General features: G+C 59.2%; 2 protein-coding genes across 6 annotated transcripts in view; one reads left to right on the top strand and one right to left on the bottom strand.

The window, feature by feature from the left end:
* The window catches only part of Chd5 (chromodomain helicase DNA binding protein 5), a 55607-nt gene extending 36827 nt beyond the window's left edge, over positions 1 to 18780 (top strand). The window contains exons 21-41 of the mRNA XM_077791096.1: positions 972 to 1089; positions 2054 to 2178; positions 2708 to 2939; positions 3161 to 3271; positions 3460 to 3632; positions 4552 to 4726; positions 5147 to 5239; positions 5428 to 5516; positions 5737 to 5870; positions 6265 to 6409; positions 6797 to 6956; positions 9128 to 9207; positions 9429 to 9561; positions 15008 to 15097; positions 15607 to 15744; positions 15990 to 16098; positions 16619 to 16751; positions 16913 to 17108; positions 17683 to 17846; positions 18180 to 18233; positions 18721 to 18780. Coding sequence (XP_077647222.1) covers positions 972 to 1089; positions 2054 to 2178; positions 2708 to 2939; positions 3161 to 3271; positions 3460 to 3632; positions 4552 to 4726; positions 5147 to 5239; positions 5428 to 5516; positions 5737 to 5870; positions 6265 to 6409; positions 6797 to 6956; positions 9128 to 9207; positions 9429 to 9561; positions 15008 to 15097; positions 15607 to 15744; positions 15990 to 16098; positions 16619 to 16751; positions 16913 to 17108; positions 17683 to 17846; positions 18180 to 18233; positions 18721 to 18780 — 2712 coding nt within the window. The remainder of the gene's footprint in view (positions 1 to 971; positions 1090 to 2053; positions 2179 to 2707; positions 2940 to 3160; positions 3272 to 3459; positions 3633 to 4551; positions 4727 to 5146; positions 5240 to 5427; positions 5517 to 5736; positions 5871 to 6264; positions 6410 to 6796; positions 6957 to 9127; positions 9208 to 9428; positions 9562 to 15007; positions 15098 to 15606; positions 15745 to 15989; positions 16099 to 16618; positions 16752 to 16912; positions 17109 to 17682; positions 17847 to 18179; positions 18234 to 18720) is intronic.
* A 3909-nt stretch (positions 18781 to 22689) lies between these two features.
* Kcnab2 (potassium voltage-gated channel subfamily A regulatory beta subunit 2) overlaps positions 22690 to 27242 on the bottom strand; it is an 83791-nt gene continuing 79238 nt past the window's right edge. For all 5 annotated transcript variants that reach the window (XM_026386104.2, XM_026386106.2, XM_026386105.2 and 2 more), the window contains 3 exons: positions 26694 to 26814; positions 26118 to 26206; positions 22690 to 25315 (listed from right to left, as the gene is read on the bottom strand). In XM_026386104.2, the coding sequence (XP_026241889.1) occupies positions 25226 to 25315; positions 26118 to 26206; positions 26694 to 26814 (300 nt within the window). In that variant the 3' untranslated portion in view covers positions 22690 to 25225. The remainder of the gene's footprint in view (positions 25316 to 26117; positions 26207 to 26693; positions 26815 to 27242) is intronic.

Genomic DNA, 27242 nt, shown 5'->3' with positions numbered 1-27242 from the left:
CTATAAACAAAGAAGAATTCATTTAGGTAAAAGCAGGAGGTAAGAAAACAAGAGCACACAGATAATTCTGCAGAGGAATTTAGTCACTGAAATAAAACACTTCACCAGGCTGGGTAAATTTTTTACACCAACAAAGAGAACACTGATGAATTAGAACCCAGTACCGAGGAACTTCCTAGGATGTAGCTAGACAGAGACGAGAAAAAGAGCATGGTGGTAGCCTGTGAGGCCCCAGCAATCATCTGATAGGAGTTGGAGAAGAAAAACCAGGGAACCATGGAAAGCAAGACTCGATGAGTTTATGGACTTGGAGAAAGACATGAGGTCTCGGATCTACAGTGTGCTCTAGAGCTCCGGCAAGATCCATGTCAGTAAACCAAGCCCTCGGCACCTGGTAGGGAAACTAGCACTTCACACCCGAAGCTTACAAAGGAGAGGACCGGGACTGTCCATCAGGAGCAGGTGACAGAGAAGAGAGGATGGCAAAATCTCCATGTACCGAGGGAGTGCCTGCTGGTAGTTTCATATCCAGCTGAACTATCTCAAGACGGCTGGGCAGCCAGCAGGGTTATGGGGCAGAGTGACATCAGGGAGGATATCACAGGAGGTGATATTTGAGTTCCCCAGGCAGAAAGGGGGGTGGGTTGATATTGTGGGAAGAGTCTAGTGGGGCACGTCTGTGGGGGGAGTGAGTGTTGGGCCTCAGAGCCTTGACTGCTGGCTGAGGAGCCGCGACTCCATTCTGAGGGGCATGAGCAGGGGAGGCTGCTGCTCAGGGTCATGTTTGGGGGCTGGTGTGGAGGGTGGGTTGGCTGCTGGATGGTTGGCAGCCACGTTCTCCAGAATCCTGTCTTGGGTCTGCCTGGGTCCTTTTGGTCTCCCTACTCAGTGGGCTGCCCTCTCCTCCCCCAGCCGTGGTCCTGTGGGCTCCTGGCTCCTTGGCCACTCCTCACGCACCTCTCTCCCTGTAGATGACCAAGATGCTGGACCTTCTAGAAGATTTCCTGGAATACGAGGGCTACAAATATGAGCGGATTGATGGTGGCATCACCGGGGGCCTCCGGCAAGAAGCCATCGACAGATTCAACGGTACCCACCCCACCCGAGGGTTCTGACTAGGACCCCACTTCAGCCTCCGCTCCAGGCCAGGTTCTTAGCTGGAACCCAGCTGATGTTGGGTGGACTCCGCAATGCCTGATGAAAGCTGACTAGTCCTTAGGTCATGACTGTGTTCTCTCAGGGTCCCTGGGGATTGAACCCCATGCCAGCACACGATAGGCAAGACCTCTACCACTGAGCTGCAACCCGACCTTTTTACTTATTATTATTTTTCAATTTTGAGACAGGGTTTTGATGGGTGTGCCCAGGCTGACTTTGAACTTGTGATTCTCTTAGTCTCCCGAGTAGCTGGGATTATAGGTGTGCACCGCCATGCCTGGCTTCTTAGTTTTCAATGCTAAAAGGATTTGTCCTAACGGGCCTTCTGGGGTCTGTTGGGGTTTTAGGAATCCACCTGATAACACTTACTTTGAACAGAATTAGAAAAGCACAAGATGAAAGGCAGATGGGGGAGGGAAATTTCACCTTTGTCATCAAATGAAGCTGGTACGGAGGGTCTGACTGGCACGCTGGGCCTCTACTGTGCACACCAGATAAAGCCCAGCTATTAGCAGAGCCTGCCACTGACGCACACGGAGGGCCTGGCTGCTGGCCTCTCGAGGGCTCTGCCGATATTTGTCGGCTGCTGGTTTGGTTTTTGCCCATCTGGGCTTTAGAAATTGGCTTCCTTCTCATTCTGGCTTCCTTCCTTTGGACCAGAGCTCGGAGCGCTCATTGTCTGGGCCTAAGTGGCCCCAGGTGGGCTCCTCCCGCCTCCCTGAGTGCAGGTATGGCTGCCCGTCTGTGCCGGGGTCACTGTCTTGTCCTGCTTCTTTGCCAGGGACCTGTTGCTGGGGTTTCTGCCCATGATATCTCCTCCCACCCTCTGCCTGCCATCCATCCTGCTCAGGTGGCACCATGAACCCACCCTCACCTGTTGGCCTCTCTTTCTCAGCCCCTGGGGCCCAGCAGTTCTGCTTCCTCCTCTCGACCCGGGCGGGTGGCCTGGGCATCAACCTGGCCACGGCAGACACGGTCATCATCTACGACTCAGACTGGAACCCGCACAATGACATCCAGGTCTATGGCCCCCCTGCCACCCCCATCCTTTGTACCCGCCCTGACCATGCTCCTGACTCCTCCCTAGTTCCCTAGGCCTCCCCCCGCGGTGGAGGCTTTGCCCCCACTCCTCCCTCATTGCACAGAGGAGGAAACAGACCCAAGAAGGCCGGGGGTGTGCAAGGCACAGAACAAGCTGGCTGCTAACCCTGGTTTGTCCTGTCACCCTCAGGACCAGCCCTGGCTGCCCTTGAAAGGTGGCTGGCTGTTTGTAACTTGTGCTCTGTGGTCCCATTTGCAGCCCCGTCTCCCCATGGCCCACCACCATGTGGCTCCCTTTCCAGGCAGCACACAGACCACTCTCCCCTGCACGCACCTGCGGTCACATTTTCATCCAGTCCCAGCCTGGCTGCCACATCCACACAAGGCTGGGCATTCGGGTGACTCTCTCATGGTTATGAACTCATGGGAAGCTCCCCAGCCCACGGCACCCCACCCCATACCCAGCGTCCTCGGTCAGGTCCTGGTACTGAGCTCCAGGTCTCCCCAGGCCTTCAGCCGTGCCCACCGCATTGGCCAGAACAAGAAGGTCATGATCTACCGCTTCGTGACCCGGGCCTCTGTGGAGGAGCGCATCACGCAGGTGGCCAAGCGCAAGATGATGCTCACCCACCTGGTGGTGCGTCCGGGCCTGGGCTCCAAGTCGGGGTCCATGACCAAGCAGGAGCTGGATGACATCCTCAAGTTCGGCACCGAGGAGCTCTTCAAGGACGACGTGGAGGGTGGGCCTCCCTTCCACAGGAGTCTGGTGGGGGTTCAAGGGTGAACCTGCGTGAGGAGCCCCGGTCCAGGATCCCTGCCAGTCCCACCACACACAGCCTCACTCTCCTCAGCTCCTGCCCCTGTCTCCTTCCTCAGCGGGCCAGGGTGGCATCTGTCCACTGCCCACCAACCCTGCAGCCCCTCTGTGCCACCACACCAGCGCCCTTCCTCTGCCCTCCAGGTATGATGTCGCAGGGCCAGAGGCCTGTAACGCCCATCCCTGACGTGCAGCCCTCCAAAGGGGGAGCCCTGGCTGCCAGCGCAAAGAAAAAACACGGCAGCACCCCGCCAGGTAGGGAGGCCCACTTGAGTCCAGCCCAGAGCTGCCCCCCCCAGGGAGTGGGGCTGTGGCACCTGTGCAGGTCACAGCCAGGTTTTCTCCCAACGGGTTGCTCTACTCCTTGGCCCAGTCTGGAAGAGACCAGAGGTTGGGCTTGAACACTCCCTAGGTCCCCATAATGCACTGTGTCTGCTGCTCAGGTGACAACAAGGACGTGGAGGACAGCAGTGTGATCCACTATGATGATGCGGCCATCTCCAAGCTGCTGGACCGGAACCAGGATGCCACCGACGACACGGAGCTACAGAACATGAATGAGTACCTCAGCTCCTTCAAGGTGGCGCAGTACGTGGTGCGCGAAGAGGATGGCGTGGTAAGGTCCCTGGACTGCCTCTGCCAGTAGGTCTGTGATCCTCGGCTGTGACTCTGCCCCTGCCCCGCCCCGCCCTCTAGCCTGTCCTACCCTGCCCTGTGGCCTTGTTCCACCCATCAGGCCCCGCCCCTAGCCTGTGCTCTGCCCATCAAGCTCCTCCCTCCAGCCCCAGCCCCCCCTTATCAGGCCCCGCCCTGCGGCCTTGCTCCACCCACAAGGACCTTCCCTCTTTAGTGTTCTGCTCTTCAGGTCCGGCCCTGCCATGCACCCCCCTGTGGTCTTAGTTTGGGGTTGCCCCCCACTACAGGCTGAGGCGGTGCAGAGGGAAGAACCACACAGCTGCATCCTTGCTGATGTTTTCCTCCACCTCCCAGCACCGACATTTGGGATGTACACATGGAACGGCCATCTCCTTTAGAGAGGCCTGTTCAGGGGTCTGTCCACTGGGCCCCTCCCAGCCTTGCCTGGGGCTGCATCTGGCCTGGCTGGACCACTCCTGTCTGGAACACTCCTGCACTGCTGCCTGGAATCTTCTGCCTTCCCCACCCTGTAAAACCCCTTCTCCCACAAGAACCTTTACTTCTTCCGGAACTCCCCAGGCACCGCGTGCTAATTAATTGTCCTTCCCCTGAAAACCAGGAGCCTCCTGAGGGCAGGGGCTGGGCCTGGTCAGCCCTGTAACTGTGCTCGCACAAGACCAGGAAATACTGTGTAGTGACTGAATGACTGCAGGAAGGGCAGGGAGAGAAGACCTTTGGGGCTGGGTGGCAGGGAAGGCTTCCTGGAATAGGCAGGACTCTCAGTTGCTCCTTGAGCCCCAAGACGGTGGTGAGGTAAGGTTGATGGCGAGGCTCCCCAGATAGGCCAGGGATGCCTGTCCAGCCAGCTGTCCTGCTAGCCCCTGTGCCTGTGTCCCCAGGAGGAGGTGGAGCGGGAGGTGATCAAGCAGGAGGAGAATGTGGACCCCGACTACTGGGAGAAGCTGCTGCGGCACCACTATGAGCAGCAGCAGGAGGACCTGGCCCGCAACCTGGGCAAGGGCAAGCGCATCCGCAAGCAGGTCAACTACAATGACGCGTCCCAAGAGGACCAGGGTGTGTGCTGCGGCTGGGAGACCCTGGGGGTTCTGGAATGTCAGAGGGCCGTCTCTGCAGGAGCCCCCCTCTGGGGCAGTTCTGCAGGCAGGGAGGTGGTTGGGGAGAAGGGGGCTGGGTGGGTTGGGGGTGTTAGGAGGGGGACAAGGCGGGAATCTGTCCAGTGACTTCTTGCAGGTGGTATGAGGTTGGGCAAGCCTTCCTAGGTCCGTTTCCCTGTCTGTAAAATAGGATGGGATGGGGTGATTCCTAAATAGTGGAGTTGAGCTATTAAGTGAGCTCACAGGAAGTACCTGGTGGCTGCTGTCAGTGTCACTGTCTTTGCTGGGCTGGGGTATAGGGCTTGGCCTGGCCCTGGGGGTGCGAGGGTTGGAGGTGGGCTTCTGTTGGCACACAAGCGCTCTGCCTGCCTCCCTGCAGAATGGCAGGATGAGCTCTCAGACAACCAGTCTGAGTATTCCATCGGCTCCGAGGATGAGGACGAGGACTTTGAGGAAAGACCAGAAGGGCAGAGTGAGTATCCGTGCTGGTGACCTGGTCTGCTGTGGGCCCCTGGTCTGCCGTGGGCCCCTGGTCTGCCGTGGGGCGTGGCTGGGGTCCTGCTGGAGGTAGTAGCAGGAGGGTTCCTGAGGTGGGCTGCTGAGTGGGGTGGGGAGGACCCCCTTGGCCCTACCTGAGGGTTTGTGGCGGCTTCTCCCCAGGTGGCCGGCGGCAGTCCAGGAGGCAGCTGAAAAGTGACAGGGACAAGCCTCTGCCCCCTCTTCTTGCTCGAGTTGGTGGCAACATTGAGGTGGGGCCTGCCTGTTCCCCGTCTCTCCCAGTTCCCCGATCCTGCCACCCCTGGGGTATGGAGGAGGGGCTGTGGGCTGGTCCAGGGTCATATGCCAGGTGGAGGTGAGGCAGGGATGGACCCCCGGGGCAGGCTCCCCCGACCTCCTTTCTCCCCCATCTCTGAGTTCTCTGCACCCACTGTCTCTGACCTGACCCAACCTGCTCTCTGCCCTGCCCAGGTCCTGGGCTTCAATGCCCGACAGCGGAAGGCCTTTCTGAATGCCATCATGCGTTGGGGCATGCCGCCCCAGGACGCCTTCAACTCCCACTGGCTGGTGCGAGACCTCCGCGGGAAGAGTGAGAAGGAGTTTAGGTAAAGGGACCCAGGTGGTGGCCCAGGTGTGGCCGCCCAGTGCATAGGCCCTCCCAGTGTGCAGTCTGCTGCTGCCAGGCTCAGGGCGTCTGGAAGGTTCACTGTCGTGTGGCCTCGGAGGGGTGCTGGTGGGGTGACTGGCCTGTCTGCCTGGCCCGGCTGGCCACACTACAGTGGGGAACATCTGGGTCTTCCAGGGTGGGGCCATCCCAGGAGGGTCCCCTGCCAGGAGGGCTCCCTCTGTCCTCTCCCAGAGCCTGGCCCAGCAGGCCAGGTTGGGAGGTGAGCTGTGGTTGACATTTCTAGCCAAGTGGTCCCCTGGGGTCCTGCCAGCCTCCTCAGAGGGTCCTGATGGCCCCCCACTCCCTGAGCCCCAGTCCCCCCACCACCCCAGAGCCTATGTGTCCCTCTTCATGCGGCACCTGTGTGAGCCGGGGGCGGACGGCGCGGAGACCTTTGCGGACGGCGTGCCCCGCGAGGGCCTCTCCAGGCAGCACGTGCTCACGCGCATCGGGGTCATGTCACTGGTTAGGAAGAAGGTGGGTGAGTAAGCCTCCGCAGCGCCCTTCCTGGTGCCTTCCTGGGTTCCTGGCATTGTCCCTGGGGGTCAGCAGTCAGAGGGCAAGGCAAGTGCCCGGCACAGGCCACCTGGCTGCCCAGGGTCTAAGCCAGCCCAGAGGAATCCCAGAAGCCTTTCTGGGTGAGGGGCCCAGGTGGCGGAGACAAGGATGGTGGGTCCCAGGGTCGAGGACACACAGGGTCCCGGGGTGCCGGGGGCGCTGGCCGGGGCGTTTGTGCTCAGGAGTGTGTCTGCCTTGGCGCAGGGAGCACTCACTGAGCCTGTGACAGTCCAGTCCTGTGACTGCCCCTGGGCTTTTGGGCCGAGCTTCGACCACCACCCTCCCTGCTTCCCCCCATGGCCCCAGGTCCAGGAGTTTGAGCACGTCAATGGGAAGTACAGCACGCCGGACCTGGTCCCCGAGGGACCAGAGGGCAAGAAGCCTGGAGAGGTCATCTCCTCGGACCCCAACACGCCGGTGCCTGCCAGCCCTGCCCATCTCCCCCCAGCCCCACTGGGCTTGCCAGGTCCGAGTCTGGGTGAGCAGGGGCGGGCATGTGGGTCACCGGAAGTGGCAAGGCCACAGTAGCCTTGAGTCCGTCATGCAGTCCATGAAGGACGTACCTGCAGAAGTTATCTCTACGAGTGTGTCTTTTTCTCTTGTTTCTGTGCAGTAGTGGGATTGAACCCCGGGGCCTCTTACCGTTGGGCTACCCCCCAGCCCTGTTCACTTTTTGAGACACGGTAGCTGGGATGATGGGCCTGAGGCACCACGCCCAGCCCAGGGTTTTTCTTACTAGATCTAATCTGCCCGCGTACCACACGGCGCCCTCTGAAGCATGCTGGCCGGTGGCTCTGCTGTACTTGCAGGGTCCTGTGCAGTGGTCACTGCTTCCATTGCCAGAACACTCTCATCCACCCAAAAGAAGCCCGTACTCACCAGCAGTCCCTGCCGGTCTCCCCTCCCCAGCCCCGGGCAGCTGCTGGTGTGCTTCTGTCTGGATTTGCCTCTTCTGGATGTCTCACATGAACCCGTCTCACACTCTGTGGCCTTTGCTGGCTGGCTCCTCTCATGGAGCATTGTGTTCCAAGGGCTGTCCACACTGCGGCACGGAGGGTTCTCCAGTCCTCCTGGGGCCCAGTGGCCTTCCCCGTAGGGATCCACCACCCCGTGTCCGTTCGTCCGTTGATGGGCAGCTGGGTGACTTCCGCGTCCAGGCTGGCGTGGATGGTGCGAGCGTCTGCACCCGTGTCTGTGTGTGGACGCAGGCTCTCATTTCTCTCTGTTCTCTTTTCATCCACTCTTGGGCAGACACCTGGGAGTGGGTTGCTGGGTCATGTGGGAGCTGCCAGCCTGTTTTCCGGAGTGGCCACACCATTTTATTCCTGCCGGTGATGTGTGAGGGTTCCCGATTCTCTGTGTTCTCACCAAACTCAGGAAACTGGTTGTCCGACAGGATTCCAGCTCCCTGGTGGTGAAGTGCCGGCTCATGGTGGTTTGATTTGCGTTTTCCTGGTGGCTGAGCGAGTTGAGCATCTTTTCGTGTGCTTATTGGCTATGTTTTATGTCTATTTTGGAAGAAATGTCTTTTCAAGCTGAACTCAGTGGTGCACACCTCTAGTACCTCAGGAGGCTGAGGCAGGAGGATCAAAAGTTGAAGACCAGCCCCAGCAACTTAGCAAGACCCTGCCTCAAAGTAAAAACTGAAAAGGACTGGGATGTAGCTCAGTGGTGAAGTGCCCCTGGGTTCAATCCCCAGTACCAGGAAAAAAGAAAAGTATTTTCAGATTCTTCACCCATTTTTCATTGGGCTGTTGGTCTCCAGATGTCCTTTTGGTGATCCGTGTGCTTCTTCAGCAAGTGCCTTCCTCCGTTGGGCCTGACAGGCCTGGGGCAGACACCTGTCCCCAGGCTCCTGGACGCAGGCACGCTCTTAGGAGGTGGATGTGTCGGGGCTTGCCTCTGGCTCTGCCCTGAACTCCGTGCGACCTAGGGCAGGTCACCCACCCTGAGCCTCAGTTTTCCTGTGTGTAATGGGGACCCGACAGTGGGGAGGGGACTCACTTGTCTAACGGCACACGGCCAGTGTGGACCAAACCCAGGCTTCCTGGCTCCTGGCTGGGAGGCTGGACAGTCACCATGTGAACCAGCACCTCACGCCTAGTGGTGTACCCAAGAGGGATCAAAACCGGCTTCCATCCTCCTCACCCTCCTCCTGCCAGGGGGCAGCCACTGCTATATGCAGCCCTGTCCCGACAGCCCCTGACTTTGGCCTCACCGGGCCCAACGTCCTACGTGGGTCTCTGACTAGAGGCCAGGCCTGTGCTCTCTGGTATACCTGGGAATCCTGCCCACTTCTCCTGAAAGTTCTGGTCCTCGTGGAGCCTCCTGAGGACCAGGCCCCATCTGTCTGGCCTGCAGTCCCACTCCCTACCCTTCTACTTTTCCACCTGAGCCCCTCTGTCTCGGAACTTTTCTCTCTTCTTCTTCTTCTTTTTTTTTAAACTGGGGATGGAACCCAGGGGTGCTTTGCTGCTGAGCTACATCCTCAGCCCTTTTTATTTTTTTGAGGTGGTGGCTCACTAGGTTCCTGGGGTGGGTCTTGAGCTTACGATGGTCCTGCCTCAGCCTCCAGAGTCGCTGGGATCGCGGGTATGCGCCACCGCGCCTGCTCACTGCTTCACTTTCATCTTTCAGACAAAATGGAAACCCAGCTGGGCTTCGTGGATGAGAAGGAGCCGATGGTGCAGAAGCCAAAGAAGCCCTTGGACGTCCAGGTACACAGGCTGCTGGGGTCTGGGCCTGAAGCAGGCGTTGGGCGAGGTGGGGGGCTAGGGACCCTCTCGGGCCTTGCCCAGCCATGAGGACCCAGGCATCCTTGCTCCCAGTTTGAGGCCTCTGGATGGGAGCGGGGAGCAGGCTGGGAGCAAGGGATGGGAGGCAGGATCATGGGCCCCGCCCTCCTTTCCCGCTGAGGCCCCTAGCCTGTCCTCTCCAGGCCCTGTCAACTGCCCTGGACCGAGGGGAGGGCGAGGACAAGCACGAGAGCTCAGACAACAAGGAGAGAGCCCGAGAGGAGCGGCCAGAGGAGGTGGAGAAGGCCCAGCCCTCCCCGGAGCAGCTGCCCAAAGGTAGGGCCTTCCAGGTGCCCTCCCAGCGGTCGGTGTGGTCTCTGGCCTAAGCAGGGCAGGCCGGTGGGTGGACTGTGCTGCTCTCCCTTTCTCTCTGCTGAGGGTAGGTCTGGCAGGCTGCATGAGGGCAGGGCAGGGGCTCAGGTCTCTGCACGTGGACTCTCATCTTTCCTGCCAGACAGGGGCGTAAGGATCGGTGACTTCTGACTCGGGTGCATGCTGGTTTGGAAACATGAGCCTGTGGATACTGTTGAAACCTGCCTTCTGGCTTTACGGGTCAACCTCTGGTGAATGTTTTGTGTGTGCTGGAAAAGAGTGTCCATTTCTGAGTATGGGCATTAGCATTGCTCAGGACCCCACGGGATGTATCCTTACTGGGATGCAGTTGACTGGCTGCTTTCTGAGAGACTCTGTTGACCCTGTTCCTGGGATGAGGGGTCCACCTCTGTCCTTGCAGTGCCCAATTCTGGATTCTGCTTCCCGTGATTTGAGGCTGGGTGTCAGGTGTTCATCTGTTTGGGGGTTTCTTATTTTTCTGGTGACGCGGGCTTCTAATTCTCCTGTGGTCGTGATCATCTCTCCTGATCCATTTTGCTTTGAAGTTTATTATGGCTGATTTCTATTGACCATCTGTTGAATGTATACTATATGCCTTTTTCTATCTCCGTTTTTTTTTTTTTAAACCATTCTGGTTGGGGTGTGATTCACCTGCAGGAGTCCATGCATTTCAAGTGTACCTCCTGCCCACGGGTCTTGAGGACATTCACAGACTTGTGTGACCATCACCGCTGTCTAATTCCACAACATTCCATCACGCTGGAGAGAAGCTGCGTACCCATTCCCAGTCCCTCCCCATTTCTTCCTCTCCCCAGTTCCTGGCAATTGCTACTCTATTTTCCGTCTCCGTGGATTCGCCTCCTTGGAATGTTTCCCGTAAACAGAATCATAAAACACGCTGGTCTTCTGTGTCTGGCTTCCCTCGTTTAGCACGGTGTTTTTAAAGCTCACCCGTGTCATGGAAGGCTGGTTTCCTTTCTGTAGCCAAGTGATTTCCCATTGACTGGGTTGGTGGGTTTGTTTATCCGTTCATAGCTGATGGATTTGGGGTTGTGCCTACCTTCAGCTATTGTGAAGGATTCTAGTGTGAACATATGTGCCCACGTTTTTGTGTGAACGTGGGTTTTTGTTTCTCTCGGGTGTCCACCCGGGAGGAGCCTTGTTGGATCGTACAGCAGCTGCTTCATATTTTGAGGAATGGTGAATTGTTCTCACACGTGCTGACCAGTTTACATGCCCACCAGCAAGGCGTGAGGGTTGCCCCGTGTGCTAGTCAACCTTTGTTCTTATCTGTCTTGGTTATAGCCATCCTAGGGGTGAGAAACGGTCTCCTATTGGGGTTCCTGTTTGTACTCCGTTTGTGCCTGAAGATGTACTTTTTCAGGTGCTTATGGCCCATGGGTAAATATGTTTGAGAAATGTCTTTTCGGATTCTTTGCCCATTCTAAGATTTTGTGATTTGACTTCTTCTTATTGACTTATAAGGGTTCTCCCCCCTCCCACCCCAGGTGCTGGAGATTGAACCCAGGGTGCTCTAGCATTGAGAGTACCCCCAAGCCCTTTTTATTTTTTTTTTAATTTTGAGACAGGGCCTTGCTTTGTTGTGGAGATTGGCCTTGAACCTGCGATCCTCCTGCCTCGGCTTCCTGAGTTGTTGGAATGCTAGGCTGCACCTCTGTGCCCAGCAGGAGTTCTTTATAGATTTGTGTTTCCTTACCAGCCTCATGATTTGCAGATGTTTTCCTTGGTTGCTTTACTTTTAATCTCTATGCATTTGTGTTTTAGGCATCTCTTATAAACCCTGTAGAGGACTCTCTAGTTTAAATCTCTGTCTTTTGGCAGGGAAGTTTGATTTCTTTACATTTATTGCAGGAATTAGATAGTTGGATGAATTTGTATCTTGTTTTTATACGACTCTTGCCTTTTTTTCTTTTTTCTCCCCTCTTGCCGCATTTTGAAATGATCACATTTCTTCATAGTTCTCTTTCCTCCCGACTCATTTGGAATGTTTATGGTTGATTTTGTTTTGCAGTGTTGATTTTTACCACACAGCCCTCCTGCATCGCATCGAGACCGTGGACCGTTAGCTGTAGTTCACTTCCCTCCCATCTGCTCTGTTGCTTTGGCCTTGAATTTTTAGTTTCAGTTTGCTTTGACGTCCCCACGTTTGCTGATGTCCCTCTGACGCTCTGATCCTTGTTTAGGTCCTTCACAGTCTCTTTGCTTTTGTGTGTGCTCACCTGTCCCCTACTGCTTCACTGAAGTCCCCTTTCCAACACACCCTTTAATGGTGCTTCCTGAAAATTCCTGTGGATCGTTTCCCTTTCCCCTTGAATGATGGTAAGGCTGAGGTGGGCCGGGAATTTCCCCTTAGCCCTTTGAAGATATCTCCTTTTTATTCTGGCTTTCATTGTGCTGCTGGGAAGGATGCTACCAGTGAATTGTGGATCAGTCTTTACTCTTATTTTCTACCGTTAAAAGACTTTTTTTGAATGTGTGGCGGTGGGGGTTGAACCCAGGGCCTTGTGCGTGCGAGGCAAGCACTGTACCACTGAGCCACATCCCCAGCCGGAAGGCTGCTTTTAAGATTTTCTGTCTTTGGCAATGTGTGGTTTCAATATAGGGAAATTCCTGCCCTGCTTGAGAGTCCCTGATTCTCAAAGCAAAGCTTGTAGGTCCTGGATCAAGTGTGGGGAAACTCCCTGTCATTCCCTCTTTGCAAACTGTCTGCTCCATCACAGTTCTTTCCTCCTGGAATTCCTACAACTCATGGATCCATTCACTTTCCAACAAGATGTAGAGCGAGCTGACTGTCAGTCACTGTTCCAGGTGCTGGGACACAACCCGTGAACCAGAGCTGCCCTGGTGTGAGACGTGGGCAACACCAATAAGTAGAAGAGACTTCGGATGCTCTGAAGAAAGCAGGGGACCAGGACAGGCAGCGGCAGGGGTGCGAGCAGCCCTTCACATCTTGCTGCCTTCTAGCCTTTCTCTGCGCGGTTTCTGGGTTCTCCTCCGACCCAGCTTCGGTTATCCTGGCTTGACCTGGCTGTGTCTCCGGCTTCCCATTTGGTCCGCTCCGTGGCTGCGTAGGCATGCATGATTGCACACCCGAGGGCTCAGAACAGTGCGTGTGTTAGCTCCCGGCTCTCGGGTCAGAAGTCAGGCGAGGGCGCGGCCGAGTCCTCTTCCCGAAGTCTTGGAGACGGAGATCAAAGTTTTGGCTGGGCCAGGTTCCCCACTGAGGGTTCTGGGGAGAAAGCACTTCCAAACTCATTCTTGTTTACTGACATTGGTCTCTTGAGGTTGGAGGACTTGGAGGACTGAGGACCCATTTCCTCGCTGGCACCACCTGGGGGCCACATGCCGCCAGCTGCCACCTGCGATTCTTTTTTTTTTTTTTTTTTAATTTTAATGTTTATTTTTTAGTTCTCGGCAGGCACAACATCTTTGTTGGTATGTGGTGCTGAGGATCGAACCTGGGCCGCACGCATGCCAGGCGAGCGCGCTACCGCTTGAGCCACATCCCCAGCCCCCACCTGCGTTTCTTGATGTGTCAAGCCAGCTCCACCCTCAGGCCAGCAAGGGGCCACAGGGCCTCTCCTGCATTGGCCTCTGCCTGCCTTTCCCGTGGCTGGCCTGAGAGGGCTCCCTGCTTTTAAAGAGCTTTGTGATGGGGTCAGGCCCACGCAGGTAACCCCCTGTTTTAAGGTCACTGTGCCACTCATGGGAGTAGAATCCATCATATTCCATCCTGGGGACTTTGAGGGCACCTGAGAATTCTGTTCCCAATTGTGAATTTCAACTCTACAAATTGTCTGGCTTTTCCAGTTTGTTTTGTTTGTTTTTGGTACAGGGAATTGAATCCGGGGTGCTCGACCACTGAGCCACATCCCTAACCCTTTTTATTTTTTATTTTGAGTCTGGGTCTTGCTTAGTTGTTTAGGGCCTCAATAAGTTGCTGAGGCTGGCCTTGATCTTGCAATCTTCCTGCCTCAGCCTCCTGAGTCTCTGGATTATAGGTGTACGCCACTATCCCTGGCTCCCTGATTGTTTTTTTTTTTTTGGTGTGGGGATTGAACCCAGGGGCACTTTATCATTGAGTCACATCCTTGGCTCTTTTTAATATTTTATTTAGAGAAGGGTCTTCCTGAGTTGCTTAGGGCCTCACTAAGTGGCTGAAGCCGGCTTTGAACTTGGGATCCTCCTGCCTCAGTCTCCTGAGCTGAGGGATTACAGGCATGCTGCACTGCATCTGGCTCCCAGCTTGTTTTTGGTCTTATTCTTCCCCTGTGGGCTCTGTTCTTTCTGTCGATTTCCCTTCCCTTTAACCATTCCAGACACTCTGGCTTTAGTGCCTGTCTCCTGGTTTTATCACCTCCCGGTGACACGGCTGCTCGCTGACTCCCTGCTGGGTTGCCCAGGTGGATGGATGGTGCTTTTCCAGGTTCTGGATGTCACCTGGCCCCTTTATTTCCAAGTGCTTGGGGCCCAGTGGTCCCACTAGTAGATTTGCTGGTCTTTGCTGGGGCTCGACGGTTGTGACCCTGCAGCCTAGGGGTCCTAGACTTTGGGTTTGGGCCCCTCAGGAGGACCTTCTTCCCCCGGGGCTCTGCTGGAGATGGGCTTCTGGTTGTGCCTGTCGGATGGAACTTCCACTCACAGAGCAGACTGGTCGCAGGGCGCTGGCCCAGCTCCAGTGCTCTGCGTCCTTTGGGCTGACCCATCTGTCCTGCTGAGGTGTTGAGACCCAGCCCCAGCACCCCCATTCCCGGAGGTGATGACTCCCTGCTGGGGCCACCAAATGCCAGCTCATGTATCCCTGGCTTTAATTTCTTCTTTATTTCTGGCTCCTGATGACTTTCTTTAATTTTACTGAACTCACTTTTCTTTTGAGGAGACAGGGTCTTGCTGTGTTGTCCAGACTGGCCTTGAATTCCTGGGCTCAGTGAGCCTCCCTGGACCACCCCCACTCAGATCTCCTGTGTTGATGGCTCTTTTAGTGATGTGATTGTGTGTGTGTGTGTGTGTGTGTGTGTGTGTGTGTATCATCTGTCTGTGGTGCTGGGGGTCTGAGCCCTGGCCCTCTGCTGCTAAGCTGTCCCCAGCCCCACGAATGCCATCTATTCTGCCTGGAACTTGTGGATGTTTGAAGAGGAGTTCCACAGGGCTGTGGCCTGCCCAGTGGCTGGACTTCACATCCTTTGGTTTTTGGTGCAGGAGGGCGATTCCAGATTATGGCTTATAGATGGGGCCAGGGCAAGCCTCTGGAGTGGGTGTCCAGGCCTGGACTCCCAGAGCTCATGGATGCACCTGTTGGACTTCAGGTAGAGGCATGGGGTTCTTTGACCTCCTGAGCCTCCACCCGTGAACCCTCTTTGTCTTGCAGAGGAAGTGCCTCCTGAGAAGGAGAGAGCTCTGGATAAGCTGGAGCTAGGCTTGAGTCACAGCAGAGGGGACGGCAGCGACTGCAGGCCAGGTTTGGGGCTTTTCTGCCTTCTGCCTTGTGTCCTTTGGTCCCTGATGGTCCTCCTGGGCCCTGGTCAATCATCTTATTGGAGCTGGGCATGGGAGCCTGGACTCATCAGTCCCTGGTAGCACAGTGGTCTGCTCCCTGGAAATGGACTCCCTGCTCTCTCCTGGCCCTTCCATGGCCCCTAGGGAGGGAGAGACCTGGTCATAGATCTTGGTTTGGAGGATTTGAGGTTCAGCTTTGCATATGGTAGGTGCTGTAAATCCTAGAACATTGTTCCTCTGGACCCCTGCTTGCCCTTGGACCCTGGCCAGTGTGCCTTGGATGGACAGTTAACATGATCTCAAGACCTTTTTTTTTTTTAATATTTGTTTTAGTTGTAGGTGAACACAATAACCGTAATTTAATTTTTATGTGATTCTGAGGATCGAACCCAGTGTCTCAAGTGTGCTGGGCAAGTGCTCTGCCGCTGAGCCACAACCTCAGCTCAGTTAACGAGATCTTTCCACTCACAGATGACCCCAAAGCTGAGGAGAAGGAGCCCGCTGAGACTCAGCAAAACGGTGACAGAGAGGAGGACGATGAGGGGAAGAAGGAAGAGAAGAACGGGAAGTTCAAGTTCATGTTCAACATTGCCGACGGGGGCTTCACGGGTATGTGGGGGCAGAGAGCTGGGGCTGTTGCGGTCCCTGACTGTGGGCCCCGGGAGCTGGGCCGGTGTTACTTTGTGCTAGGGTGTGAATGGTTGAGGAAAGTCTGTCTCAGGTCCTGTCCTGGTACATCAGAGCCCTGAACCCTCGGGGGGTGTGAAGGGCCAGTGTTAGGGGAGCGCTTCCAGCCCACCTCGGAGACAGCAGAGTGGGGCTCCTCTCATTCTGTTTGTTGGCGGTCTTCCCAGAGCTGCATACCTTGTGGCAGAATGAGGAACGTGCCGCCGTGTCCTCGGGAAAGATCTATGACATCTGGCACCGGCGCCATGACTACTGGCTGCTGGCGGGCATCGTGACGTATCCTTGGGCAGACCAGGCCGGGCGGGTGCTGGCCCCTGGCTCTGGGAACCTCAGCAGGAGCCCTCTGAAGGCTCTGTGGGGACCCTGTAGCGCCTTCTCCTAGCTTCCAGGGACGCCCTGGCACTCACACGCGGGCTCTGTGGTCCGGTCCAGACTTCCCTCCTCTTACCTGGACCTGGTCTACGCGGCCTCTTCTCCATCACGCCTCTGAGGCTGCTTCCAGCTCGGGCCCCACGCACAGGCCCTGGGTGTTGGCACTTGGGCCTCCCCACCCTGGTTATTGGGGTGGAGGAAGTGGCCATGATGGGGTCCCTGTGCCATGTCTGGCACACTGAGGACCCCTGTCACTGCCTGAAGAGATTGTCCCCATTGCCCCCCATCAACATCTCATCTTTAGCTGAGACTGTGACGTGCCTGAGGGCAAGAGCGGGGTGCCGAGCCTCAGGCTGCTCCCTCCACCCCAGCTGCCAGCCCCACCCCTCCCTGTGGCCAGCTTTGTCCTTAACGGTGTCTGCAGGCATGGCTATGCCCGCTGGCAGGACATCCAGAATGACCCGAGGTACATGATCCTCAACGAGCCCTTCAAGTCTGAGATCCACAAGGGCAACTACCTGGAGATGAAGAACAAGTTCCTGGCCCGAAGGTTCAAGGTCAGTCCTCAGCAGGGCCAGAGGTGGGGGGGGCATGGAGACTGGCTGAGGCGAAGGCCTAGGTGGAGGACGTCTTCCTCCTTCCTGCCTGGGCCTGGCTGGGCGCTGGTGGAGGAGGTGGCCGTCCAGGCGGAGGGGCCAGCCAAGCTCTCACCCCCCAGCTGCTGGAGCAGGCGCTGGTCATCGAGGAGCAGCTCCGGAGGGCCGCGTACCTCAACATGACCCAGGACCCCAACCACCCGGCCATGGCCCTCAACGCCCGTCTGGCCGAGGTGGAGTGCCTTGCCGAGAGCCACCAGCACCTGTCCAAGGAGTCCCTTGCCGGGAACAAGCCTGCCAACGCTGTCCTGCACAAGGGTGAGCCGCCCTGGGCCAGGGCACCCTGGGGGAGGGGCAGGGGCAGAAGGTCCAGCCCAGGGCCTGGCCTCCTGGGTCAGCCTGGGGCTGTCCCTCACTGAGGGGAAACTGAGGCTCCTTTCTTGGACCTGTGAGCAGGCCCTGGGCTGGGTAGGTGACAGGCCACAGGATTTAAAGCCTCGTGGTTGTGGAGCCTGATGGGCACCTCCCTTCAGTTCTCACCAACCCGGTGAAGCCGTGTGTCCTCTGTGTGCTAGTGAGCCTGGTCCTGTGAGCCCTGCATCCTGTCCCTGGGGTTGGACCAGGGCTGTGGCCTCCTGGGGAGGCTCTTTGTGTGGGGGGAAACCCCGTGTTTCTGCTTTGCCTCTGCCAGAGCAGGGGCCCCTGGAGTTATTTGGAAAGCCCACTGATCCCCCAGTTGGCCAAAGGGCTTCCTGCGCCTGGCGAGGGCGCCCCCTGGTGTCCGATGCTGGGGTGCCGTAACACACCCTTGTAAATGAGGGGAGGGCTGGCCTGGCTGCGGCGTGGGCGGCACCGGCCAGCCCCTCCATTCCTGGGCCCTCCTGCCCTGCAGTCCTGAACCAGCTGGAGGAGCTGCTGAGTGACATGAAGGCAGATGTGACGCGCCTGCCCTCCATGTTGTCACGCATCCCCCCGGTGGCTGCCCGCTTGCAGATGTCGGAGCGCAGCATCTTGAGCCGCCTGACCAACCGTGCCGGGGACCCCACCATCCAGCAGGTCAGGTTCAGACTGCATGCCGTGGGGCCAGCCCCTCGGGAGCCCGCTGCCCCAGCTGGGGCTGGGTGGGTGCTGAGCGGCACCTGTAAAGCTGAATCCTTGCCTCCAGGGCGCTTTTGGCTCCTCCCAGATGTACAACAACAACTTTGGGCCCAACTTCCGGGGCCCTGGACCGGGAGGGATTGTCAACTACAACCAGATGCCCCTAGGGCCCTATGTGACCGGTAGGTGCCCCTCCGCTTCCGGGCAGCATGCACACGGTGCCCTGCCAGGGCCCAGCCTGCCGCCTGCTGCGGATGCCCAGCAAGCCGCCGTGTTCTCTCTCTTTGGCAGATATCTAGCCGTCCCTGTGACTTCCCCCTGTTGCAGCGCTCATTTCCAGCTGAGGTGAGGTCCCTCCTGGCTGCTCCCCTGTCCTGCGCCCACCCGGCCAGTTTGGCAAGTCAGGCCTGGCTAGAGCTAGCCTGTCCATGTGCTTGATTCTGGTCCCTAAGCCTCGGGTCTTCACTGCCCCGGGCTTTGGGAGTCACCCACTGGCCTGGACCCCTCCACCCAGCCCCCCTTTGCCCTGGGACCACCTTGGGCCAGGCTGTCTGCCATGGGAGGCTGGGTGGCAGGACACAGAGGACCAGCTCTTGCCACCTCCTTCACTGGGACCACCAGCTTCCCCTGAGTTCTGTCCCCATAAGAGCAGACAGGACAGTTTGAGGGTGAAGGTGATGGACTTCCAGGCTGGTCGCCTCACTGGAGACTGGGGAGAGCTGTCCAGCACTCTGGGTACAGCTCACGGCCTGGCCAGTGGTGCCGTAGGCTCTGGGGTATCTCTGGCCACCTGACCACCTAGACACATAACCCACTGACCTGCTTTTTGCAGCCACACTTACCGGGCCACCTGCCTGACCCCCACGGGAGAGAAAAGCTGCTGCCTTTTTAGAACTGTGCCACCTTGGGACAAAAGGGAAATGGAGAAGTGCCATCATCTCACAGAGAACGAGGCCTAGCCTGGCTGGCCAGAGCCCAGAGTGCCACCTCGTCGTAATTGAGTTCTTCCACACAGCGTCACACCCACTGCCATGCTGGACATGCCCTCTCGCCACCTTTTCCAGACGACTTCCTAGAGAGATTTCATTTATCTGTACATCTTTTGCACTTTCCTATTGAAGATTCGGATGAATTTGTCTTGATAAAAGTTGGATGACGTATGGAAGATTCTGAGCACAGCACTCACGTCCCGTCACCAGGCTCCAGACCTAAGGGGAAGCTCCCTGGAGGCCCTGGCGCCACCCTGCAGGCTCAGCCCAGCTGGGGAGAACTCAGTGTTTCCTGCCCCGTCCCGCCTGCCCTCCTGCTGCAGCCCCTGCCCGCCTGGTACCCCCAGAACCAGGTGGGCCAGGTGGGAGAGGGACCACCTGGCTCTGACGGAGGAGGTGCTGCTGATGCTGGATCAGACAGGGTTTTCCTGTCTCCTTCCTGCCCGGGATGGAGACCACCAGGTAGAGGCTGTCTTCTGGGGGATACATGTCTGTCCCTGGCCCAGCATGTCCTGAAGGTTGGGCTCTTGCTGCCAGCAGAGAGGCCCCGAGGTACATGGCAGGCTTCAGCGTGTACGGCCGGGGAGGAGGGGCATGAGTCTGCTGGAGCCACTGTAGGAAGGGATGGAGGTTTGCCATCTGCTGGGGGTGGTTATGGGCAGGTGAGAGCTTGTGTCCTGGTAAGGAGGGACCTGGTCTTTGATGGCCCAGGAGACCCTGCCTTGTCCTGTGTCCTGCGAGGCCTGTCCACCCACCTTTGGGTAGAGACTTTTCTGTTCTGGGCCACAGATGTGGAGGAATCAGGCAGACCCCTGAGGCCTGGACTGTCCCCTTCTCTGTCCCTGGGGGGTCCTCCATCTGGGCTCTTGCTGCAGGAGGCAGGGGCCCCAGCTGCCCTTGATGAGTTCTTGGAGGGTGTGGGGAGAGCTCTTCGGGGAGGCAGGGGACTAGACCCTTCTTAGCAGGAGCCTTCCTGCTTCTGCCTCCTCTGTGGGAAGGCCATGGAGCCCCTGCCCTTCTTCCCAACTGTGCCTGGTTGGAATCCAGCTCCACCCTGGCTCCTTCCCCGCCCTCAAGACCTCATAATGCCCCAACGCAGGATGGGGGTCAGTGGGAGCTGGCCAGGCCTTGTGCCTGTTGTCTAACCCTCCCACTGGCCCAGCGTAGCATGGACAGGGCTGTGCCGCCTTGAGCTGGAGCCTCCCAGGGTGGGGGTCCTTTAGTGCAGAAGGAAACTCACTGAGGAACTGGCTGGGCTTGGGGGCAAGAGGGGCTCAGACTCCACTCCCTGGGAGAGGCATGAGGGACCTGGTGTCTCTGGGCCTGTCGGGGACAGAAGCGAGGCCAGGGGCAGTAGTCAGTCTCAGCCTCATCTCTTGGACACTTGGGCAAATGCCCGGCCCTCCCTGAGCTCCAGGTTGCTCATCTGTAACATGGCTTTTTCTCTGAACCCCTGGACCAGACCCCAAGGCCCCTTGTTCCCGTCTTGATCCAAGTCTGGCCCAACTCTGAGAGCGGGGGTGGGCAGGGGGAGGAGAGCCCCGGAGGCGGAGAGGGTTGGGTGGTCGGCAGGCTTGAGCAGGCAGAGTTCCCGGGGTGGCTGCCCCGCCTCCCAGGAGGGTGGCCCTTGTCCTCACAAGCCCCTGTGGTCATCTAGCACCACCATCCTCTGGTCAGCGCCCCTACAGCCGCCTGGCTCAGGCCAGATGAGAAGACCTGCCGCGAGCTCACTCCCCAACCCAGGGCCACTGTGATGTCATCCTCAGTGGGTGGGCAGTCAGCCCCTGGGTGGCCTCTGGGACAGCCCCGGCCTCGCCCCAGTGCAGGGTCCTGAGGCCAGCTGATGACCCTCTCCCTTGCCCCTCCCAAGGGCTGGTGGTCTCCCTGGTTGTGACTCCTCTCTGGAAACCCTGCTCGGTCCCTCTCTCTGCTTCTTCCCAGGCCTGTCCAGGGGGCCCTCGTCCCCCTTCCCTGCTAGGCTAGAGGTGGCACCCACAGCCAGCCTGGCCCTGGGAAGAGCGTGTTCTCCATGACCAGCACCCAAGACACCCGGGAGGGTGGGCTGCCGAAAGTGGGGCAGGTTCCTGAAAGGAAAGGTTTTCCAGATTGTCCTCATCCTGGTTCCTCAGTAACTTCCTGCCAGAGCTGTGGTGGGGAGCGGGGGGCCCCGGGGAGGCCTGCCTTGGCCTCGTCAGGCCGTGGGATTTGCCCTGGAGATGGCCGCCCTTGCGCCCCAGGGCAGCCTGCCTTCCTGGTCCCCAGCCCTCTTGTTGTCCAGTGTGGGGGTTTGTTGAGCTGCCTTTGGGCCAAAGGGCTCAGCGGTCTGCCAGGTGGCCCTGGCCTTGGGTTGGCGTGGCCACTTCTGAGGGCGCCTTCCCACACACCTGCCTCCAGGCTGCTCTGTCCCCCTGGGGCCAGGCGGGAGGAGCCTCCCTGAAGGGCAGCCGGAGGCTCCTGTCTCCTGCAGCTTTGGCTTCTCCCAGAGGCAGGCCCCATCCCTTGTCCCACAGCCAGGTCCTCCTGTGGCTGGGCTTCCTTCCCAGAGTCCACCCAGGCCCAGGGTTGACCAGGACTCGGCCTGCAGATCCCAGGGCCACTGAGGGACTGAGGGGTGGGCTTGGGGACCTGTGGCCTCTAGTGTGCATGGGGGCCTGGGAGGGCGAGGCCGACCCAGCCCTCTGCCCTCGCCGTCCCGGTGGCCTGGTGGTAGCTTCAGGTGGACGGTGCCCCAGCCCTTCTGCACAGCCTTGGCACCTAGGGGAGCCGCTGCTCCTGCTGGTCCCCGAGTTTACAGGTTGTGGCCGTCAGCCCAAGGCGTGGGGGTGGTTGTGTTTATGGATTTTTTTCCCCTTAAGTTTCAGATTTTTTTTTTAAACAAAGTATTTTTTTAGGTGCGATACCCAGAAAGGGCCCGTTGGGTGTGCGTGTGTGTGTGTGTCCCGACTCCTCGCACGGAGGTTGGCGCCCCCGCCTTGCAGCTCCTGCTGGCTTGGCCTGGAGAGGAGGGAAGGCCCGCCTGGGCCGCGGAGGAGGGACCTGCCTGCCCAGGCCCCTGGCCCAGGCACATCCTCAGGCTGGCCAAGGGAGGGCCTGGCACTCTGGGCCAGCTAAGAGGGTCTCTCCTGCTGCGGGGTCCCTAGTGGGGCAGGGGTTGAACCTTGGACACCAAGTTCCCCGGGGGTTGTGGCTCACCGTCTCCTGCAGGAGGCTGGCAGAGACCACAGCCAACACAGTCACCTTTTCTTTGTACTCTGCGTGTATGTTTTGGTTTCTGTGTTTTAATAAACCCTTTGGGAAGGGACTGAGTCAGATTCTCATTTACAAAAGGGCTGGGGAGGGTGGAGTGGGGGACCCTGCTCCAAGCCATGTCCCACCTGAGAAGTCACGCTTCTAGGGCTTGGTCGCACTGGGAGGGATGGGCAGTGAGTAGCCATGTGCTGGGGAGATGCCCTTCTACCTGCACCCCCATCTTGTGGGCTTCCCCAGGCCCCGACCCCTCATCATGAGGACCACAGCCAGCCGGTCCCTCAAGCTACGACAGCCTCCCAGCAACCATCCCCGGGCCGTGGGACAGGGCCACAGACCATGTGTGTGTGTCGGGTGCAGGGGGGGCACCCCGGCCCCACGTCTGACCCTGGCCTTTGCCTCCTGCAAGGTCCTTCGCCCCGACCCACCTTTTGGCCCTAGGGTCCGGTTCGGGAGCCCCAGTCTTTGGGTGTCTACAGCTGGCAGCCCTGGCCTAGCCCAGACCCTAAGGAAACGAGAACAAGAGGCAGGGGACCCGCAGGCTTGGGTTTATTAGTCATTCCACGGACAGGCGGCTGGGTCCTGGTCTGTCTGGTGGGGAAGCTGGAGGCAGACGCGGCAGTCTGCCGTGGGGAACGCGGTAGCTGGGGAACCACGGTCGTGAGAAAGGGGGAGGGAGGGCGCTTGATTTACAGACTGGCTGAGAAGAGGGTGGCCGGGCGCCTTCCTCGGGACCCCAGATCTGACCATGTGTTTGGGATGAGCAGTAGTGGGGCTCTGCTGCCCCCCCACCCTGGGCCCTCTCCTATGTCGGGCCCGCCCAGTGGGCCCCTGCTTGGCAAACTGCTTCCAGAAGAGGGTGGGGGCTGCTGGAGGGTGGCCAGGCAGGGCCAGCCGGCAGCTGGGGCCCAGGAGGTAGGCCTGGCACCCAGGGAGAGCTGCTGGTCCTAGACCTGTGCTGGTGCCCCTGAGGCTGGGCGGCTCTCCCCTTCCAGGCTCAGTCTGCCCTCGGCCCTCTGCTCCTTCTCCAGAGGTCCTGCCCAACTCCCTCCAACCTCCTTCCCACGGGGGACCACCCCCAGGAAGCAGAGCCCCATCCTCCCTGCAAGTGGATGCCAGAGGAACAGATGCTTCAGAGCCATGTTGCTGGAAGTGCCACCCGGGGCTGCCTGGGCTCTGGGCAGGGTGTGCACGTGTGGCCCAGGCCCTTGCCTCCCTTGCCTTGGTAACACGGCCAGCTGGCACCGCTTTCCCCGCAGCAGCTCTGCCGCAGACCCCACTGCACACTGCAGACCACCTCCCAACGGGGCTCCCTGCCAGTGAGGTGGGCCACCTGGCCCTCAGTACCACCCTCTGCCCACTGCAGGACACTGTTCTTGGAGCAGCATGGAGGGGAGTGGCCTCAGCCCAGTGGCCTCCGCTGGAAAAGGACAGCACCCTCTTGGGAACCCACAGGCTGCTTCTGGTGCAGCAGGTCTTGGTGGAGGACCCCAGGGTCTGTCTGGGCAGGGTGAGGGCGGTAGCCTACAGGGCCATCAGGAAGGCGGATGGGGAATGGAGGGCACCGTGTGCCTGGCCTCCTCTCTCCCCTGCCCGCCTCCTCCCTCCTCTCTCCCCTGCCCGCCTCCTCCCCGTCCTTTGTGGTTTTCCTACAGCTGTTTCCCAGGCCTTCACTCAGCCAGGCCTGGACAGCAGGCCCTTGGAGTGGCAGGGAGGAGCCTTCCCAGAATAACAGCCGCGCTGAAGGGCAGAGCAGGAACAGATGTGCCTGCGCTGGGGGGTGCGGGCAGCCACCGCCTGCCCGGGGCCTGGTGGAGCCTGCTGGCTGGACAGGGCAGGGCCAGGTTTCATAGAGCCCCACTCCCACAGAGCCAGCAAAGGCTAGGTGCCACTAGGGCCGTGGGACCCCAGGACTGGGCCCCTCGAGCCTGTGGGCTTCCTGGCCATCCCTCCAGCCTCCCCCTGCAAAGGGGCTGACGCTCCGCCTGTCCCCCTCCCTTCCCCCAGCCTGTCCTGGACCTGGGTGGGGATGCGTCTCTCCAGGGAGAGGGTCCCTGGGGTCTTTTCCTATGTTGTGGGGACTGTGGCTGTGGCACGGCCCTTGGTCATTGGGCCTGCAGCACGGAACCCCAGAGGCTCTCCCTCACTAAGCCAAAGCGTGTTCTCCGGGCAGAACCCAGGGCCACTGCTCCGCCACAGGACAGAGAAGGGTCTTGGGCCTAAGGAATCAGCCTGGGGCATATGGCCCCTGCCTACTGTCGCCTGCCCCCAGGTGGTCAGCAGCCACGGTGTGACTAACTGTGCTTCCCAGGGCCTTCTGTGGCATGGACAGGGCCCATTCCACTGGGACCCTTCCCATGTGCTCTGGGCCTCTGTGGCATGGGGCCTCTCAACTGTGGGCAGAGTTGGAGACGGTGGGACAGTTATCTAAAAGTCAGATCCACAAACTTTTATGGGTCCCAAACCACAGAGCCAATCTCCCTGGGGTCCCTGCCCCTGCCGGCAAGGGTGGGGTGGGGGCCAAGGGCTAGCTGGGTGGACATGGCCCGGGCAGGGTGGGGTCGAGAGAAGTGGTGGAAGGGATCTGAGGTTGGGCCCAGCACAGAATACCTGGAGCCTATGGAAAGGAGGCTGAAGAAGCCTCTGATAGGGAGCCCGACCCCAGCTACCGGGGCCTTGGCCAGGGGGCTCCAGGAAGTGCTGACTCCTTCCCAGGGGCGGTTCTTGGTAGAGGAGAGGCCCACTCTGCCTGCCCCGAGGACCCAACCAAGTCTCTGCCTGGCTGTGACTTGGGAACTGCCACGAAGGGTCACGGCTGGGAGGAACTTGGCTTCCTCTCCAAGGATGAGCCGAGGCGACAGGCTGGGGTGGGACTGCTCGAAGGTCCTTCCTAACCCACGCCATCTCCCGGGCTCACGCTGGACATGGTCTGGGGAAGCAGCGGGTGGCATCTGGCAGCGACTGGAGATCATTTCCCGATGACGTCTGGGCGTGGGGTTTTCTCTTGGAGACAAACCCCACGCTGTACTTGGCGTCAAAACAGCATAAGCGAGCGAACAGACAGGAGGGAACCGGAAACTGTCCGAGCAGGTAGTGGGCAGCTTAGGATCTGTAGTCCTTTTTGCTGTAGGGTTTATTGCCCAGAATGCTATCGATCTCGTGGATAATGGACGATGACAGTTTTGGAAGGACCTGCGTGCGGGGACAAGAACTAGTCAGAGCTCCACGTTCCACGGACTGGCAGGTGGTGGTGGCAGGGTCGAGGCCCCAAGTGCCTGCCTTCTGTGCCCCCTAACTGCTCTCCCAGCTGCCCTGCCTTAGGTGACAGCAATACCAGCCTTCTGGGTGACAAAATTCCCCAGGACTGACTCTGCTCTCCCGCCCCATATCCAGTTTCTCGGCCAATCTCATCAGCACCCAGGCTCCAACCACAGCTCCCACACCTGACCTCAGAGACTGCTGCTACCTCCCACCAGCCATCTCGGCCTTGGCCTTGACCTTGAAGTGCCCCCACGAGCTGCCAGAAAGCCAGACCCTTTCAACAGCTCATGGGAGCATGCGGGCTCCGTTCCCAGCTCAGCCCAGTCCTTAGAGGCATGTAGCACCCCGGGGACCTCAGCTCTGCCTGGTGCCTCCTCAACCTGCCAGGACTGCTCCTCCCCCGGAAGCTTCTATGCACGAGTCTCTGGCACTTCTTCAAGACTTGCTGCAAAGCCCCTTTCTCCCCTGGCCCAGCTGACCCCTGAAGCCTGGCACTGTGGCTCTCCTGTCCTGCCTGCCGTGCTTCCTAAGGCGCTGGTCACCTCTGGCATTTGCCACTGACTTCTTGCATTTAGTGTTCATACCTGCTCCTGTTATCAGGACGCAGTTCAGAGCAGGCTCATGCATGCCAGATGCAGCCCCTGCACTTTTCCGGGCACTGCGGGTGCTGAGTGGCCCTGTGCTTGGGTGCAGGGCTCGCTGGGCCCTGAGCTCCACCTCAGCCCCCACTCACCTGTATTGCTCCAATGTTCTCCATGAGCTGTTCCGAGTTGGAAGCACCGAGGAGCACAGAGCTGACCCCCTCATTCCTCAGGCACCAGGCTGGGGGAGCAAGACAGGAGGTGAGGGAGGCAGTCTTCCCACTGTGGCCTCTGGCTCTGCCTTGCCCCTGCCTGGGCCAGAGAGACCCTGCTTTTTGGTCTGGGGGCTGAGCGTGCCAGGAAGCTCAGCAGTGCCAAAGGGGACTCTGCCCAAAGCCCGGTGGAGAAGGTGCCGGAGAGCTCTGGCCCCACTGCCCCTGTGGAAATCAGGCCCAAGGGCTCAGGGACCCCCCTGTTCCCCGTGCCACATGGCTGGTGGATGGAGGGGGTGGCCCAGGCTCTCAAGGACCCATGCCCTCTCCCCAGGGACATGGACCTAACCCTGTCCCTTGCAGCCCTGACAGCTATGGCCATGTCACACAGGCGTTCCTCACCTCCTCCCAGGGACACTGGCCCCTGGGTTCTGAGCCCCATCGCCTATGGCCAGCTGCGAGACCCCACAGTCTAGGCCCTCAGGGACCCCGTCCCTGTGCCCAGGTCCCTGTTACCTATGGCCAGCTGGGGGAGGGTGCACCCCAGGCGCTCGGCGATGGCCTGCAGCTCCTTCAGCTTGGCCTGCTGGCGCCGGCCCTCCTCACTCAGGATCTTGTCTTTCAGCCACTGGTAGCCCTGGGGGTGGACACAGCTACGAGTGAGGGGTCACCTGGGCCTCCCACCGCAGATGGCTGATGACCTGTGCTCCTTTCAGTCCTCTCCCTTACAGCAGCCCCGCCCCAGGCCCAGGCCTTCCAGCATCGCCGGCCGTGGGCCAGACTGTGGCAGGGTGAGGTCGGACCTGTCTCTGAGGTCAGGGCCCCTGGGGGACCCAGGGAGACCAGAGAGGTTGGGGTGACCTCACAGGCCAGCCCCCAGCCCTGCTCTTAACCCCAGAGGTCTCAGTGGCGGTGGAGAGTGGGGTGTTCTGGAAGGGAGGCTGCCTCAAAGGGCCTGAGTGGACCCTGCCCCCTCACCTGGGGCCTGTGTCAGGGTGGGTGGTCCCTCTACACGTGGGGTCAGGAGGAAGGGGCTCCGCCCAGGTTCTCATGCCAGGAAACCCA

This window comes from Urocitellus parryii, chromosome 11, assembly GCF_045843805.1.
Source record: "Urocitellus parryii isolate mUroPar1 chromosome 11, mUroPar1.hap1, whole genome shotgun sequence".
Taxonomy (NCBI): Eukaryota; Metazoa; Chordata; class Mammalia; order Rodentia; family Sciuridae; genus Urocitellus; species Urocitellus parryii.
This window is presented reverse-complemented; position numbering and strand designations above follow the sequence as displayed.